The 17,220-nt window shown below is 44.0% G+C and overlaps 1 protein-coding gene across 1 annotated transcript in view; it reads right to left on the reverse strand.

The window, feature by feature from the left end:
• The window catches only part of GAREM1 (GRB2 associated regulator of MAPK1 subtype 1), a 99,235-nt gene extending 82,955 nt beyond the window's left edge, over positions 1-16,280 (reverse strand). The window contains exon 1 of the mRNA XM_082296671.1: positions 16,101-16,280. Coding sequence (XP_082152797.1) covers positions 16,101-16,221 — 121 coding nt within the window. The 5' untranslated portion in view covers positions 16,222-16,280. The remainder of the gene's footprint in view (positions 1-16,100) is intronic.
• Positions 16,281-17,220: the final 940 nt, after the last annotated feature.

Consider the following 17,220-nt stretch of genomic DNA (forward strand, 5'->3'; position numbering starts at 1 on the left):
GCTTCCCTGGATGTTCCCTAGCTGAGGACCAAACAAGCCATGCATTAAGATAAACCTTAACATTACCCTACTACACCACAAAAACAAAAGGACAGCCCCACACAGTATGAAATGAAGTTATAATCTATCTATTGTTTAAAAAAAAAAAGACAGTATTACAGACTTGCATGGCTCTGTGCAAAGAGACGTTTTGGGTCAGAGGGAGGTCACACTGCTAGCACAAATATAAATGCCAGCGCTGCTTTTTCATGGCAAAAGAAGGAACCTACAAAACCAGGCACTAGTAAAATAATAAAAGCTGTCTTGTTTTTGGAAAGGCAAACTTGTGTTTCTACAGACATAGCTAGCTAGTCACATAGCTCCCACACAAGGTAACACTTACAATTAATTAGATTTCTTTTCATCTTATTGGGAGATCCATAGAAGGTAAAAGATGAAGCCAAGGCCTCTCCTCAGCACAAAAGCTAGGGGGGACTCCATCTAAAAATGGGAAGCCCAGGGCCGAGCACTGATGAGACAGCACACCTGAGGAGACCACACACAGGTCAGAAACACCTGGCAGCAGACAGTGAGCACCTGGGAACTGCAGGCATCTCACACACTTCAGTCTCCTTGGCAGTGAGGGTCTGGGAGCTCCACAGGTACCTGCAAGCCTTTGCAGTACTACCAGGTGTTAAAACAAGGCTGGGTACCACAACATTCTTTTGTCTTTAAAAAAATTAAAATAAGAAAGAAAAGATCAATCATAACTCAAGAGCCATTCTTATCTGAGAGTCCGTGTTTCCTCTTAGTGGTGGGCTAATCCTTAACATAAACTTCAAAGAGGTCTCAGCACTTTGGTTCTTTTTTAGCCAGTTGTTTGTTTGGGCTTCTGATCTCTTAAAATACAACACAACAAAAAACAAGGCATAACATCCACAAAATCCAGAAGATGGCAACTTCTTGTCCCACACAAACCAAGTAAGCTAAAACAAAAGGATGTACACCAGGCTGCATCACAAAGAGCATTTACTGTTAATTTGAATTTGGACTCATTTGATTCAGGGATACACAGAAGCACCACCAGTGCTCAAGCATCACTGAGTATGTTGCTTTCATGGTATTAAGAGTACAAGTTCTCTGAAAAACATACACAAAAACCCCTCAGATTGTTAGCATGGGCAGTAGGCTATGGAAAGAGAACTCCAAGTTCCTTACAACAGTGCACAGGACAGCTTCCATCTGACTTGCACACTGCTGTCAACACATGATCCTTCACCACCTCCAGCACTCAGCTGTATTACTGCCACAGCATTTCACTGGCACTACAGCTGCCTCTTCTCCTACAGATCATTTCACTAATACTTAGAGCTTCCTTCTCTTATAATGAAGAGTTTGGGATTTATGTTTTGGGTGAAGAAACAAAAAGTTCTTGCTAAGTCTGAATATTTAAATTAGGACAAATTATTTTGTTATTATTCAGCAGGCTGTGCAACCTCTCCTCATGAGAACTCCATCTGAACTCTTGAGGGAGGGTGGAGGGAGAAAGTCAAACCTTTTGTTTTCTGCACACTGCATCATACTGCAGACTACCTGCTGTGTATTTTATCTATGGAGATGCACCTCAATGAATGTCAAAGACTAATAAATATTAAATTAGGGTGGTTCGCTTGCTTAAGCTTTGGCATCATCCTTCGTTACTGAGTCAAATCTCCATTGAGCTGCTCAGCCTGCCAGTCCTATTTCTTCTGCAAAAGCACTGGTCTGTGATGTAGGTCAGTGGAAAAAGTTCATTAGGTACAGAACAACATCTGAATTTTCCAGACTGAAGTAGCAAAGCAAATTTGTAGGAAAAAAAAAATCACATCACTGTAATGTTCCTTACAGGAAGAGGAAGAAAGTCCCAGAAATATTTTGCTATGTGATGAAGCCTACTTGTAGCAACGTTAGACTGACAAAAATTGAATTTTTTTTTATCACTATGACTGAACAGATGCTCAGAAGAGTTACTCTTGCATAAAATGCCTAATGGGAGAGAAGTAGAAAGAGCGTGCAATTGCAGAAAACACTACTACTGAAGAAAAACCTTCTCTGAAAGCTGCTTCATGTTATCAGTCTCACTTTGTTATTCCATACAGACACAAAAAAGGTTGATTAAAAAATTAAAATCAAGCTGATCAGAGAAACTTCCTTGTTTAAAAGAAAGCATAACAACCTGCGTGGGAGTGTATCATGCAAGGTCTAAATACAGACTGCCAGTAAGTTAAAAGGGTAAATATTGTAATTTCTAGGAGCAAATATTGTAGTTTCTAGGAGTAAGGAAAAAAAAACCCAGCCAAACAACCCAACCAAAACAAACCCAAGGCATGTTAAAATTTAAACATCTCAGGGCTATATAATGTAGTGTACTAAATTTTAAATTTAAAGTGGGCAGATTCATTAGGAAAGCCTGACAGTGGTCTCAGCTGACTTTCTGTGTCTGAGCATAGTGGAAAAGATGAAAGCAGAAGGCTCTGTACCCAGCTACACAATCTTTTGAGCTTGCAACACAAGGATCTAGAAAAAAATTCCAGTTATATCCAGGACTATTGATAATCAGCCTCACTTTTCAGTTTCCCTTCTTCCTTCTCAAATTCCCAAGTAGTTTTCAATAGGTGCTTCCGTTTAACACTTCCATTCCTGCAGCACATTATTTGTGCTGCTTCCTATTATCTGAATCAACCAGCATTTCTGTCATGATTCAAACTGCAATTTAACACTCCTCTCTCTCAAAAAAAAAAAATCCAAAGTAATACTGACTTGACCTTCCATCAGTGGCACAGATTTCACATCTCCCAGTGGGTGAAAAGTTTCCTTTGACAGCATAAGAATTCATTCTTATTTTGATTTTAAGATTACTTATATTATTCCTCCTTTTGCCAAAAACAAGAAATGGGGGAAAGTTGTAAGTAAAGCACAAAGATCAGGCAAAATTAGTTTAAATTCTTGTGTGCTGTCTCTTAGATTAAGATTCAACCTACTGGTCTTCAGAGTTGCTTTTTAATTACAAAAGAGTTTTAAAAAGTGCTTTTTATATATTTTTAAAAATATTTTTATTTGAGAGCTAGGCATCAAAGCCAGCTCAGGTTGTGCCTCACAAACTCACCAACAGTTTCACACCATCTCTTCGTTAATTCGCTGCTGAGACAACGCAGGAAATGTCCATGAGATTTGTCCAACCCCATCCAGCCCAGAGTGCTGTCCAAAAGCTGGTCATCTGCAGCAAGGTCTGCTACCAGCAATTACACTTGTTTCCACCTTGGATGGTGGAGGGAGGAACACTGAATCTTCTTGCAGCTTCAGGAAGAGCTGGGCAAGATACATCTACCCACAAAACAGTTTGTCCAAGATGAAGCCTCTTGCCACTTGTACACCTCGGATGAAATGCAACTGCTGTTGGCTACACTGCAACAATTTTCAGTTGTCTGAACAGGGAATCCAGTTTGCTTCACTGACCCTACCTGCTCAGCGAGGAAGGAGCAAAGACAGCATCACCCCCAGACTGCCTTATGTTACTACCTGGGGTACTTTGTGCATTGATATAACCCTTCAGCCCCACAGCACTGTGATCAGACTTTGCTCTGGGCAACCATTAAGTATTTCACAATCAAGAGAAAGGAGATAAGGCTTTATTTCTGCAATTTCCAATCCCTCTGCAAAAGCCTGATACAATCAAATTGCTTCAATCCCAACTGAAGCTGAACTTAAGCTATCATCCACTAATACCTAACAAGAGAGCAGAGACTCCCAACCACCTATTCTTTTTATGCCTGCCAGCAAGAAGACAGATTTATTTCTCTAGGATTAGCATTTTGCTATTGGAATGACTGGATATACCAGTACTGTTGCAACAAATCAGCATAAACCATAATCTTATTACAAAGCTATGGGACAGATTAATCCACTGAAAAATCCAGTTTGTTCCAAGGCAAGCTTTTCCCTAGCTGCAAATATACAGAGACAGCATCTCAGTGAGTCTTCAAAAAAAAAAAAAACCTGTTTGACCTACTGCAGGGAAGAGAAGAACAAATATTTTAAATAAGCAGTAAGTGGAATTTTGGTGCCACTGCCACTGATGGTAAACTCTCTGCTGACTTCAGCAATCTCACAGTTTCAACCTTGGCATCTTGCTTTCTTTGTGTTCATAAGAAAACTAGTGAGAAAAAAAATGAGAAAGAGTAGTAACAACACAGATTTCATTGAGCTTTGTTTGTGTTTATTTCAAGCCTTCAGAACTAACATCCCAGAATGAGAAACCTTACTTTTCATGAATTCAAGCCAAACAAGCCAAAACACATCTTTCAACACAGACTGCTCTTCACTCCCACACAGGGGGAAAAAACCACTCAGTACAACAACATCTTAACATTCACATTCCAAAACACAGTAACTTTCTGTTGCTACCATAATTACTCTTCTTATTAATATTGAGCATCATCAGATGTAACTGCAGATTTGCTGTATCCTCATGACAGATTTAGTTCTATGATTGATCAAAACAGTCCAACACCATGGTTACTTACAACAGGCTAGAAAATACCAGCAATTCTTTAAACTATTCTGATACTCTGCAACAAGTTGTGTATGTGGCAACTATTAATCATGGTAAAAAAAGGAAGGGAAAAAATATCTTAGAATCACTCAATTCCTCAAAAAATGAGATTCTTATGGAAGAAAGCTCTCTGGTTTTGAAGTCACCTAAGACCACAAATCTGAAGTGCTAAGAATAATAGCAAGGAATGACAAGTCTAACTGCACCTCAAATGGTCACAGGTTAGAAACATTGAGGAGAAAGCTAAGTAACTTTTCATTGCATGCAGGAGAGGTTCCAGCCTAGTTCATTGTTATCATAGGGAGCGAGAGAAAGGAGTTATGTTGATCCCATACGTAGTTAATTTTCCACTTTGAATTCTCATGGCCAAAATCGAGGGGGTAAAAAAGTTAAAATATTGATCTGCCGTTTGCAATCAAGGCACCAGGCCTGGAAAGGAAGAACGCAAAGAGCAGCTTTCAAAAGCAGTCTGATAGGTACAGATAAAGAGAACAACAGTGCTACCTGACCAAAGGAAAAACACAGCAGTAATGAGACCTCTGAGCAGCTTGCTGCCATCCAAATCAGCTCCTTTCAATACTTTATTAAGATAACCAAGGTTCTCTTTCATTAGAGGCAGGCATTCCTCATTCTAGAGAGCTCCTGCTCAGATGTGTCTATAAATACTATGAGGTCCACTGGAGGACACACTTCCAAGCATCTCTTTAGCATCAGGTGCCCAGCTGGAGAAGCTTAATACTTCAGAGGTGGGAGGTCAGCATTTAACATTGCACTTAACCCACTGGTACTGACTTCCTATTTATTCCAAGCACAGATACAGAATGGTTGCTTCATTTGATCAAGCCAGAGGCAGCTGCACTCCTTTGCTGCTGCACAAGTCACAGGCAGTGGTTGGGAGTGTGGTCAGGGAAGGCTGGGTAAACCTCCCCAGATTTGGGATGCCAATGAAGAAAATTTTAACCCTACCAACCTCATGGATTTAAGAGCTAGAATTTGATTCCAGATTCTGCCCTGGCAGATGGAGAAACAGCCTATTCATTCAGACTTTTCCTGGGCACAGCATGAGAGCTGGGGAGCTCTCATTGACAGTTATTTATAATTAGATGATATTTTAAAATAGCATCCAAGTAAACATGCTCTATCCTCTCATTATACATCCCAAGTCCTAAAGGGACACTATGCCACTTTGTGTTGCACAGCAGCGATCCCTGCTTCAACTTGGGGCATCTTGGATAAGCTCCCAATTAAAAATAAAGTAGCCCAAATGCAGGAGCTGCTCAAGAATGGTTTTCTTTGGCTTTCAGAGAACTCATCATTATAATTTAATTTGTCTCTCATCTTTCTTGCAGCCTGGGTTAAGGATGAAATAAAAACAGCTGGAAATGAAGAGAAGTTCAGCTCTGCTGTGAAGTGGGGTTGTCACCTGGCTGCTTGCCCAGTGGCCTGGTCCACCTCCCCATGTCCTCACAGTCCAAACGGGCACTAATGGACTGTGCACACACGGCACCCGATTGCTGGAGCTACCCCTGCCTCTGCATTTCAGCTTCATCCACCCAGCAGAAGGCATCCCTTCTGCCCAACATGGAAAAATTCAAGTAGCACTAATAAGTGGGTAATGCCTCTTCAAACGTGGGCTGACTGCATACAGGGACAGAAGTATGGATGTTCAACTCTAATTAGGCACCTCTTTGGTCTGGTTACATCCTGGAACAGTATCTGAGTAATATGGGAATGCTAACAGGAGGAACACAACAGTCTTAATCCTGCATGCAATTTATTTCCGTTGTTTCAGAGAAATCTACACTTTAAGGCATAAAAAGAATGACTTTGCTTTAATTGAAACATAAGGGACAAGTGAATAACAGCTCTTTGATAACCTTTCTGGCACCTTAAGAAGGCATACACAGAAACCCCCCAAAAAAACCCTTTCCTGTGGAAAGGAATGCTTCTACTTTTGGTAAGCAGCATGCAGAACACAGAGAACAAAGAAAGCCCATCATGCCTCACTCTCCCCTTGAGGGCACATTTATCTTTGCCCACAGGCAATTTGGTCTTAAGATATTTTGTTATACATTGACAGGAATCCAAATGATATTTGACATTGCAACCCATAAGACATGCAAAAGGAAAACCTTCTCCTCCAGCTTGCTCTACATTTGGCTGCAGTGCTGCTACAGCTTTGCTGCTGGTCTGCAGCCACATCCTGAGTGCAGGGGCTGCAGCAACACATCTGTGTAACTACATAATGTATTTTGAGCCCTCTCACCTCTCTGAGTCACACATGTGCTGTTTCTGTATTTTCTTGCTATGAGTTTTCTGCTTTACATTCAGAGATTAAGACAGGGGGGGAAAAAAAAAAAAAAAAAAAAAAGAGAAATTACCTAAGTGCAACTCAGGTAAAATCTCAGCTTAACTCTATGCGTGTGGCCCCTTCAAAAAGGAAATGGGGCAGTTTGTCCTTTGAATAAATAGAAGCCTAAACAAAAAAGTATTAAGAAAGAAGCAAGATAATCAAATGTTTTAGAAGCCAGTTTTCAGCAAGGCTATACACCTAAGATTGTCCTTTTGGCTCATCGCATCATATCACAAATGGACAAGGATTACTATTATTCTAAAAAGTACACAGCATCCCCAAGCAAGCAATCAGTGTGGGCTGAGAAAAGGAAGCATTACATGCAAAACCTATCAATTCACATTTGAGTCCTGCCAGCAAAACTCCCTTCATTGAAGTTAAACAAAACATCATGTCAACAGCAAAGTGCAGGACTCCACAGGGGGAGATCCCACATTTTCTGCCCTGATATCAGCCACCCTTCTGAAGCAAGGAAGGAATTGCAGCTCCTTCTAACAGCAGTGAGCTGCAATTCCAGCTTCTGCTCCCAGTGACCAGAAACACTGAAGTCTCTAGAAATGCCTAAAGTAACTTCCCCTGCTTGCTTTCTCACTTCTGGTAGCACATATGAAGCTATTCCTCCTGGAACATGCACAGCCAAACACCACACTGCTCCATTCTGCCACTGCTGGACAGTACTGGGGGTTTTACCTGACAGCGACCCTGCAGATAACCTTGCAACACCTCCTGGAAGCCCACAAGTGCAGGACAGTCGCCTAGGGGATGGAACAAATGACACAGACTGGAGCCAAGGGTTCCTTGAACCCACCATGCCCTAAAGGGACACACTGAAAGATGCAACAGGAAAGCTGGACAAGAAGAGGCACTTATGCACAGATCTCCTTTTTCCTCCCCCTCCTTAAAGTTTCCTTCATTTTTCCACCCCAATATTCCCTCCTTCATCTCCAGAATGGTGAGGTACCAAGAAGCAACAAGAATAGTATTCAGTGGTGCAAATAAGCAAAACTGCCAGTTGGAACCACCACAACAGAAAAGCTGCAAACTGAAAAACAAACACAGGAGAGGGGGTATCCAAGCATTTGTGGGCTACTTGGAAATAGTTCCTGGAAGTTAGTAACTTGAGTATTTAGACTGCATAGCTCTTACAAACCCAGCTGCAAGGCAAACATGCTCTGCTTCAGTCTGGCTCACGCAGTGCTCCCCAACAGCCCTGGCAGCGCAACACCGAGTCAGGGGCAGCTCTGAAATGACAGCTTATGTTACACACAGGGACCTTCCTCCACCTGGGTCAGTCTTGGACACACAGCCTGTCTCTTCAGGACAGAGTGAAGGCTTATTCACTCTCTTTGGGGTGGTTAATCTCTGTTCTCTGTGCAACTAGCCCATATCCTCCTTGCAGAGCAGAACAGTGTCCCCACACAGCCTCTAGTCCAGCGTGTCGCCTTTGGAGGATGCACACCCCCACACTGTATCCCAGCCAGCGGCTGGTGCTCCCCTAAACAGTAGCTGCAGTCCCCCAGCCTGTCCCTGGAAACCTGTCACCCATGGAGCCACGTCCTTACCCATGCCAGGTAGATGTTTTGCCATGAGGGCACCAAGACAGAAAGCAAAGCAGCACATGGTACATAATGGCCCATCAAAAGGGGCTTTTACTTCTTTACTCAGCTTTTCTTCCCACTCCCCCAGCTCTGACTGTAAGGAGAAATGCCCCAACTTCCTTGTCGCCACCACAATGTTCTCCCTACTCATTTCACAAACAGAATTGCAGCATGCTGTGTTTTATATAACATCTGAGTCACTAAGGTTCAGCCCCAATATGAAGCAATTCCAGTATCAACTTCATCAGGTTGAGCTCTTGGGCATCTTCCAGCCTCTGAGACCATGTTTAAATCTTTATTCTTGGTTCTCTTAGAAGCCCAGTGACATTCTCACAAACCAAGGAAATATGCACACATCCAAGTTCTCTGTGATTACAAGATTATAACATCCTGAGAGAAAAACCCCCAAACCAAAAAGGACACTTTTCAAGTAATTTTGCATTTCTTGAAGGTCTGCACTTCCAGGAAGCTCCAAGTGACCTTCCCCACTGCAACAAGATTTGCTGCTTTTCCACTCCACTGCTGAGAGCACATCAGCTCTTGCCTGGGTGTGCAGATCTGCACTTCCTGGCACAGGGCTCGCCCCTGCCCCCCAAACACACAGCTCTGGCAGCTATTGCTCAGCACTTCACATCTTCATCATGGCTTGATCCACTCAGCGTGCATTTTGTAGTCTCAGGAGCATCTCCTTCCACATAACAGGCAACCTGAAGGATGAGGAGGCTGGACTCCACAGCCTCCCCAGCGCCAGGAAGACCCTCCTCTCCCTCACCCCCCCTCCAGCACGCAGCACCAAGCCTGGCAGGGCAATACATCACACAGCAGCAGTACAGGAGACACTGAGACACAGCAGCTATTCTCCTTGGTGCAAAGCTTCAGCCAAGCACGCAGGTGCCCTGGCAAAGATGTGATTTATTAGTTTTATGCCGACTTGCACACGGCCTCAGAGACTGTAGTGCAGATGTGGCTCTGATCCCCAGCAAAGACACTCTTCAATCTGCTGATACACCTCAATTTTACATTTCTGTGCTAAGCCCTTTAGACGAGCAGACGTCGCTTACAGGTGGAGGCACAGTGAAGTTAGCTCCACAAGTTTTTTATACTGCAAATGGTATGAAAATCACAAACCACAAATGCTATGTAAAACTCTTTCCAAAGAGAAGCATCATTAAAAGCAAAAAATTTCAGACTTGAAACATTGGCTCACGGAGTTTTATGAAGGTTGGTTTTGAGTCATATGCAATCCACACTAAGATGATGAATATTTTCCTATAGGGGAGAGACTTAAGCTTCCCTAATCCAACCAACTTGTTACTCCTAATGCCAAAAGGAAATACAGCAACACCCATGCCCTTTACTTCTGACAAACCACCACTGGAACGACTGGAACACACTTCAGCTCTTCCCACAACTTCCATCAAGTCCTGTAGCACCAGACATGCTGTCCAATATTCTCCAGCACTTCATCTTGGCATAATTGCCTCTGCTGGGGCATTACAGGGAGTGCCAGTTCACGTAATCACTGAAGCCAGGAACACCTAGTTCCAGAACAGCACTTACAGACAAAGCAGAAAACAACGAAGCCCTTCTTTCCTATGCTAGACTTATACCATTCCTTGCAACAGCAGTTTATGATTCATCACACCACATTTAAGATTAAGAGTTTGACTAACTGTTTGAGGCACCTTAATACCTTAGATTTTATGTGTATCTTGTGCTTTATTTGGAAGTTAAATGCAATTTAAATGGGGGGGGGGGGGGGGGGGCAGGGGGTGGTGGAGAAAGAAAAACTCCCGTGGACTTAAAGTTATAGCACTTGAATTCCAGTTAAGAAAAGACTAGTGTTATTTCACCTTCAATACCTGAACTACGTAATTATCCAGGAAGTGTTTTTTCAGTTATGTGCATGAAGGCTTCACCTCACAAAGTCAAAACTTTAGAAATTGAAACAAAGAGCTAGAAGTTTCACACCTTGAATAACAGAGAATATGAACATTTATTAAGCACGCAAGAAATAAGAGCAATGTAACTATTTGCCATTCTAGCAGCCCTAACACACTACCAAGGGTTCAAATTTCTGGTTAAGAACACACAATACACACTACTAAAATGGGTATGATGCTGAACTCTATCTACCTCACTGGAAGTCCAGGGTATTCCTGGAAACAGGTTTTGCCGAGGTACTGGCGTCCATCTCCAGAAAGGCATGATAATCTTCACAGAACACCATTTGGTAGATGCAGGTTTTAAATGAATTAAAAGCTTTTTCTCTAAAATGTTTCTGGAACACATCTCTGCCAGCAGGGGAAAAGGAAAGAAGCTGTCCAACCAAAACAAAAACCCAGGAGCGATGGTTAGTGGCAACCTGTTGTTTTTTTCATTCAATTGTCTTGATGGAAACAGCAGACTGCAGAGTAAAGGTAGAAAGACGAGGAAGCAAGCAGGAGATGCTACTGAGATTATTCTTTAATGGCAGAACACACAGCATAAACAGTTTCAAAGCAGTTCAGCACCTAAGGAAAAAAAAGCCATGTGGATACAACGTATCTTGAGGATATTTGCTTTCAAATCAGACACTTGTCTGCCCCATACATAAGAACTATCACCTACCACACCTCAGTGGACAAGGTGGCCACACCTACAGTGGGCAATCAGATCATGGGCATTGCCCAGGGTCAGACGATATTTGAAACCTCTTTCGCGGTCCATTCAAAAGCTTTGCCCTACTCCCACATGATGCCTTTTAAAGATTTATTCAAAAGCAGACTGCGGAGACACGACACGCTGCACTAGCTTCTCAAAAGAAGGAGGTCATTCAAGACAATTAAAGCGCAGATAGCACCATTCAGACCTTTAAAGAATAAGCCTTTTTGTGGTTTCAAAGTATTGTTCAGCTGCACAGATAACCCGCATTTGTGGAGTGACGCAATGCAAAATTTTCATTATGTACACAGCCACGCTGTTCTATTAAGTATGATGTTCTTTGATAAGATGTGAGGGTGCTTAGTTTCCAGAACTGGAATCAGCTCTACAGTAATGTGCTGAACAGAACAATAGTCCCCTGAACATGACTGGGGTAGACAGTTGTCACCATGAGAAAGTTTTGAAATGGAAGAGAAAAAGAGAACCTGAAATAAAACTAAACAAAATCCCTTTGTCCCCAGGAGCAAGAGCAGTACGAACTCACTATTCACCCACTGCTGATATGCACAGGAGTTCACCTTAGGGTAAGAAAGAAGAAAAATCACCTTTTAAGTCTGTTACCCATTTTACAGATTTTTCCTTTCTTTATAGCCTCCAATTCTGCCATTTCATCTCACAGCACATTTACAATGGATAAGGAAGCACTTCCTTCACTGTCTCAGTGGCTCATTGAGATCCATCATCTCCCTTGCAGGAAAGTTCAGGATGTTTTCCCCACCATGCACAGTCGGGAATCACTTCTCTCTGAGCTGAGGTCAAGTGCCACTATATTTGATCCCAACAGCACCAGGACACATTTCTTTTTTTCTTAGATATCATTGAGGGAAAAAGTAAATAAAAACAGAGGACCACATGGCCTTTTAATCCCCTAACCTTTAGTCTTTGTACACAAACTGGGAATTTCTATGAACTCTTTCAGTTCATATCCAATATATGAGTAAAAAATACCTACAAGCAAAGGCTGATCTTTACTTGTGAAAACACAGCAAGACTGTCTGGGAAAAAGGGAGTTCCACTAAGAAAGAGAATGACAGGCTCTTGGGAGTCTGAAGGGATCAGTAAGCTTACAAAAAAAAAGCTTGGCCTAAAGCTCAGCTCTATGCAAAGCAGTATTTTCCAGATATTAACCTTGACAGCATTTCTCTTTTACCCTCCAAAATTATCCATAGAAAAATAATTATCAGAAATTTAAAGCCCTGAGATCACCACGCACGACACCATTTCTGCATTAGCAACAAGACACAGTCACAGCTTCACAGTCAGCTTTTTCTCCTGATGGTCCAAGGAGAGCTGAGCCAAGCCTCACGTGCAGCCCTGGTTCTCACAAGCCAGCGATGCTCACCTTTTGCCCTGTTTCAACAACCACACTATGATAAGATCTCTTTCTGCTGCGGGTTCCCAGAGCAAAATCTTTTCCCCACTTCACCCACCCACAAGTCTCTCACTGGGGTGGGATTCAACTGTGACAATGCAAATCAGGACTAGGGGGCGGAAGGGGGGGAGGACAGGAAAAACACAGCACAAAGCTCATTCCTCTCTTGCTCTTCAAGTCCTGCTTCTTTTCATCTGAAAGAGCCCACTCAGTGAATTCCACAGCATGAGATCAAGTCCATGCATTTTCTCTGGAAGGGTGTTTAGCTCTCTTTTAGCATTTTGTATTAGAGTTATCATCTAGAAATATTTAAGCTTTTATGGAGGTTGGAAAAAAGACCCATATAAAACCCGTTTGCTTCCTTCAAGAGTGACAGGTTTGGGTTTTCTTGGTCTATTTGTTCAATTAATATAACAATATTCACCAGCAAAACAATAAAACACATGAACACATTGAAACAAACAAAATTTGATTTATGACTTAACAGCATCCAAAAGCATAACCTGAAAACACCACCAGTCTTAAAATTAAAAAAAAAAAAAAAAAAAATCTTGAAAAGTTTTTCAGATTTTCGAACTCTGGACCACCTCCCCACCAGAAGTTGACATATTTATCATTTCTGATGGATAAGGCAGGCATGAATGCCTAACTAATTCCAACTATATCTTGATGTAACAAAAGACTACTTCCTCCCATACCATCAAGAAAAACCCTCCCTTCTTAGCAGAGGACCAAATTTAGTGCACATAAATATTTCATAACTTCATCCTGTCAAGAAATCAAACTGAATTACTTAAGGGCAATTTTCCAGGAGCTGCACATCCAAGCTCGAAGAATAAAACTGAACTGATCATATCCATTCTTCCGCTTCATACTGAAAGGCCAGAAGGTGAAGCAACAGTGAAAAACTGGAGATCTTGTGTGGGTGTCATCTAAGAACATTATCCACCAAGTGCTAAACTCCATTAAGAAATGCAGAAACAACACAGTAAGACTGGCATCTTCTGAAGAACATACAACTCCAGCTTTACAATCCTCTCCTACACCCTGGTCTGCCAGAAGAAACAAATTCTGACTTTCACAAAACCTCACGGAAACTGAAACAACAGCCAAGAACAGCTTGCTGCTACAGAGGCCAACCACAGAATCAAAAGGTGACTGAAGACAGACATCTACAGGTGGTTCGATTTCCAACAGCATGAAACACATGCAGCTTCCACTGACCTGGAGAGGAATTCAGCACCTGAAGAAGACGTGAGGTCATTTCTGTGCAAACAAACCCTGACCCAAAGATAAGAGGCACACCTGATAAAACTGGCACAAGACACTACTTTGCTAACAGAGGTAGTCTTAGACCTCTTAATCACTGGATGATACAGATTTGGATTCAACTCTGCATTTATTTATTTCAGTGTTGCATCAAGAAATTCTCTGACAGAGCTCCACTTGTTAACTTTGCAAGACAAGAACAGGGATGCAGAGCAACCACCCCACAACAGCCTGTGCTCCAGTCAATTCCACAAGCATTGCACATTCCCAACTTTCCTCCTTTAGAAGGCTATGCAGTGATTCATGGTTGCTTTCTGTTACTGCAAGATAACCTCCTCTGGAAGAAGGAAAAGCATTATCTTTGTATCCCTGAGACCATGGCGTCTGTGTTCTTTATAAAATATTGATTTGTCTGCCATCTGTAGTGCACAAAGTTAAAAGTACGTGCATTTGAGTAGGCAAAACCAGACCCACGAGCCTGGGTCTGGGCAGATCTAAACCAGCTCCAACCTGAAGCCCTTCACACAGAGCTCTACCCGAGCCTGCCTCCTGGCAGGGCTTAGTGCAGGGCTGAACCACTACTGCAGGACACCTACACCAACAGCTGCCTCATGTCTGGCCATCTCAGGGCATGGGCAGAAGAGCTCAGGACTGTCTGTTTACATCCACCCGCCTGTGCATATGCTCTGAAGTGTGGCACATGGGACAAAAAAGCCTTTGCACAAAAACCACAACATCTTTGTCTCCCCAACAATTATGGCATATTCCCATCAACAGCTCCAGCACAAGAGTACCCCCAAAAAACCCCAACAACTGCTTGCTTCAAAAACCATAATCTTTCTCTACCCACAAAGCTTTTTCAGGTGCCTTCCAACGAAGAAAGACAAGAGGAGCAGGGAGATTGGGAGGTATAACACACAGAGAGGGAAATTAATAAATTATCAATATATATGTCCTGTTAAAGCCTGAATCAGTGCCAGGAGCCTCAAGTAAGTTGACGGCCTTAAGTGCAGTGACTGGAGGCCATCTTAGCTGTTCCTAGTGACAGAAGGTGTTACCACGAGGAACTCCTTAACACACCAGCTTTGCCACTCTCACAGGACAACATACATTCGACAGTATGATGAACAGGCAGATGCAGTTAAAAAAGCAAAATAAGCTTTTCTTTAATATGTTCCTGAGTGCCAGCTCTGAGGAAACACTACGAGTGAAAGCATAATCCAGGGGCAAAGTCAAAAATCATCACTGCATTATGGAAACTGCAGTTAAGTAATAAAACAGCCTTGATCTTGACCTGTACACTGAGGAGTAACAGAGGACAATGCCTGTGCTCATTTTTAACTTTTCAAATCAATACAAAACTTGATAAATCAAGAACCGCTCTATTATGTCACAGGAGTACATGGTGACTTCATAAGCTAATGAATTTAAAAGCCTAGAATTTTTTTCCAATTTGTGAGTTATCTTCTGCATTCCTTTAGGGAGCTGGACAGTTTTCATGGAGCTACCAAGCAATGCACATATACATTATTACAAAGCAGTTATCTGAGCTTTTATAAAAGATTTCCCATATTTCCCTAGTTCTCTGTGCCAACACATTACTTTCCAAGACATGGACTTAGGAAAGGTAAAACGCTGCTATCATAGCTGTTCTGTCGGACCCGATTCATATTTCCTGGAGTAAACAAAAAGCTGCAGACTTGGAAACGGCAGGTGAGCACCCAAGTGAACTGTAATAAAAAGTTATCTGGAGACTGTAAAGGCTTCTGACGTTATTCTTTTTTTTTACAGGTCCGTGGCTTTCTTAGGGAATTGTAACACTAGGGATTTAGCCCACTTGGCTATTTAGTAGCCCTTCTTATTTGGCCTTGCTGCAGCATCACTTCACCAAAACACCGGCTCTCCAGTGCTGAAAATGCCCTTCCACGCTTAATTTGGGAATGCGAAGACCTCTCTCAGTGGGGCAGGCTGCTGACAGCAAACAGGCTCCACCGAGCTGCCCTCCGCACACACGGAGGGGGCACGGGAGCACTCTACCCAGATATTTTGGTGCAAAGCAGCGCGCGGACCCCGCGGCGAGCCGGAGCCTTGCACCGAGCCCCGGCAGATGCCAATTCAAGGACCGCGGGAGAGCGCTCCCGGGAGCCGCGGGAGGCACGGGGCGCTCCCGGGACTGTGTCCGGCAGCCCTCCCGCAGCCCGGCGCCCGCCCGGCCCCGCTCCCCGCCCCACGCACCGCTGTCCAGCCGGGCGATCTGGGGCAGCCGGTAGGTGCTGACGAGCAGGTCCAGGGGCACGGCCACCGCGCTCCACTTCACGTCCTTGAGGTTGCAGCCCAGCGGCGGGCCGGGGTCCATCTTCCCGGCCCGGGAGGGGAGGGAGCCAGACAAGCAGCGCCGGCGAGGTGCTCCCACCCGGCGGGGCGGCTGCCAGCGGGGCGGGCGGCGGGAGCGAGGGAGGCAGAGAGCGCGGCTCGCTCCGCGCCAGGCGCCCGGGACACGCGGGGCTAGGCAGAGAGGGAGGCCCGCCGGGCGCCCGCTGCTGCTGCTGCTGCTGCTGCTGCCGCTGCCGCTGCTGCCGCTCCCGCCGCCCCCCGGGACCGGCTGGGGCCGCCCGCCGCCGCCGCCGCCGCGCCTGGCCCAGGAAGCGCCATCCCAGCACTGACTAATCAACAGGGTGCGAGCAACGCCTGCGCAGCTGCCGCTCCTCCCCGCGCCGAAAAGGAAAGTGCCGGGCTGCCCGCCCGCCCGCCCGGCGCGGAGAGCCAGAGCCGGAGCCGGAGCCAGAGCCAGAGCCAGAGCTGCCAGAGCCGCCCAGCCCGTCCCTCTCACTCCACCCTCCGACCGCTCGCCCGACGTGCAGCCCGCACTTGGGCTATGCAGCTCTTATTTTAGTTTTCACCTGTGCGTCATGTATATGCGTGTGAATTCATGTATACAGGCTAGTGCACAGAAGTCACTGTTACTGCACACGCAGGTATTACATATATTGCGTAGTCAAAGGTCTCCAGACCATGGGAACATTTGTAGTCATTCGCTCTTCAAAGTGGCTTATGTGATAAAATCTTATATGATCCTCATAACATTTTATTTAATGTTACATTTTATTTTATAAATTTTGATCTCCAGGCTGCCAGAGTGCAGAAACTCTGGGAAATTAAACCAGAAAAACTAACTGGGTGGTTGCACTGTACTGTGCTCAAGTTTATTTTGTTCACTTCTGTGTCAAAACCGTTTATTTTATTGCACTAAACTTGGCTACATTTAAGCCTTCACTGTTGACTAGAGACATAAAAGTGCCTTACAGTGATTAGCAAAACAACTGACAACAACCACAGCCAAAAATTCTCTCCAGGC

This window comes from Coloeus monedula (assembly GCF_965178545.1).
Source record: "Coloeus monedula genome assembly, chromosome: 1".
NCBI classification, from domain to species: domain Eukaryota; kingdom Metazoa; phylum Chordata; class Aves; order Passeriformes; family Corvidae; genus Coloeus; species Coloeus monedula.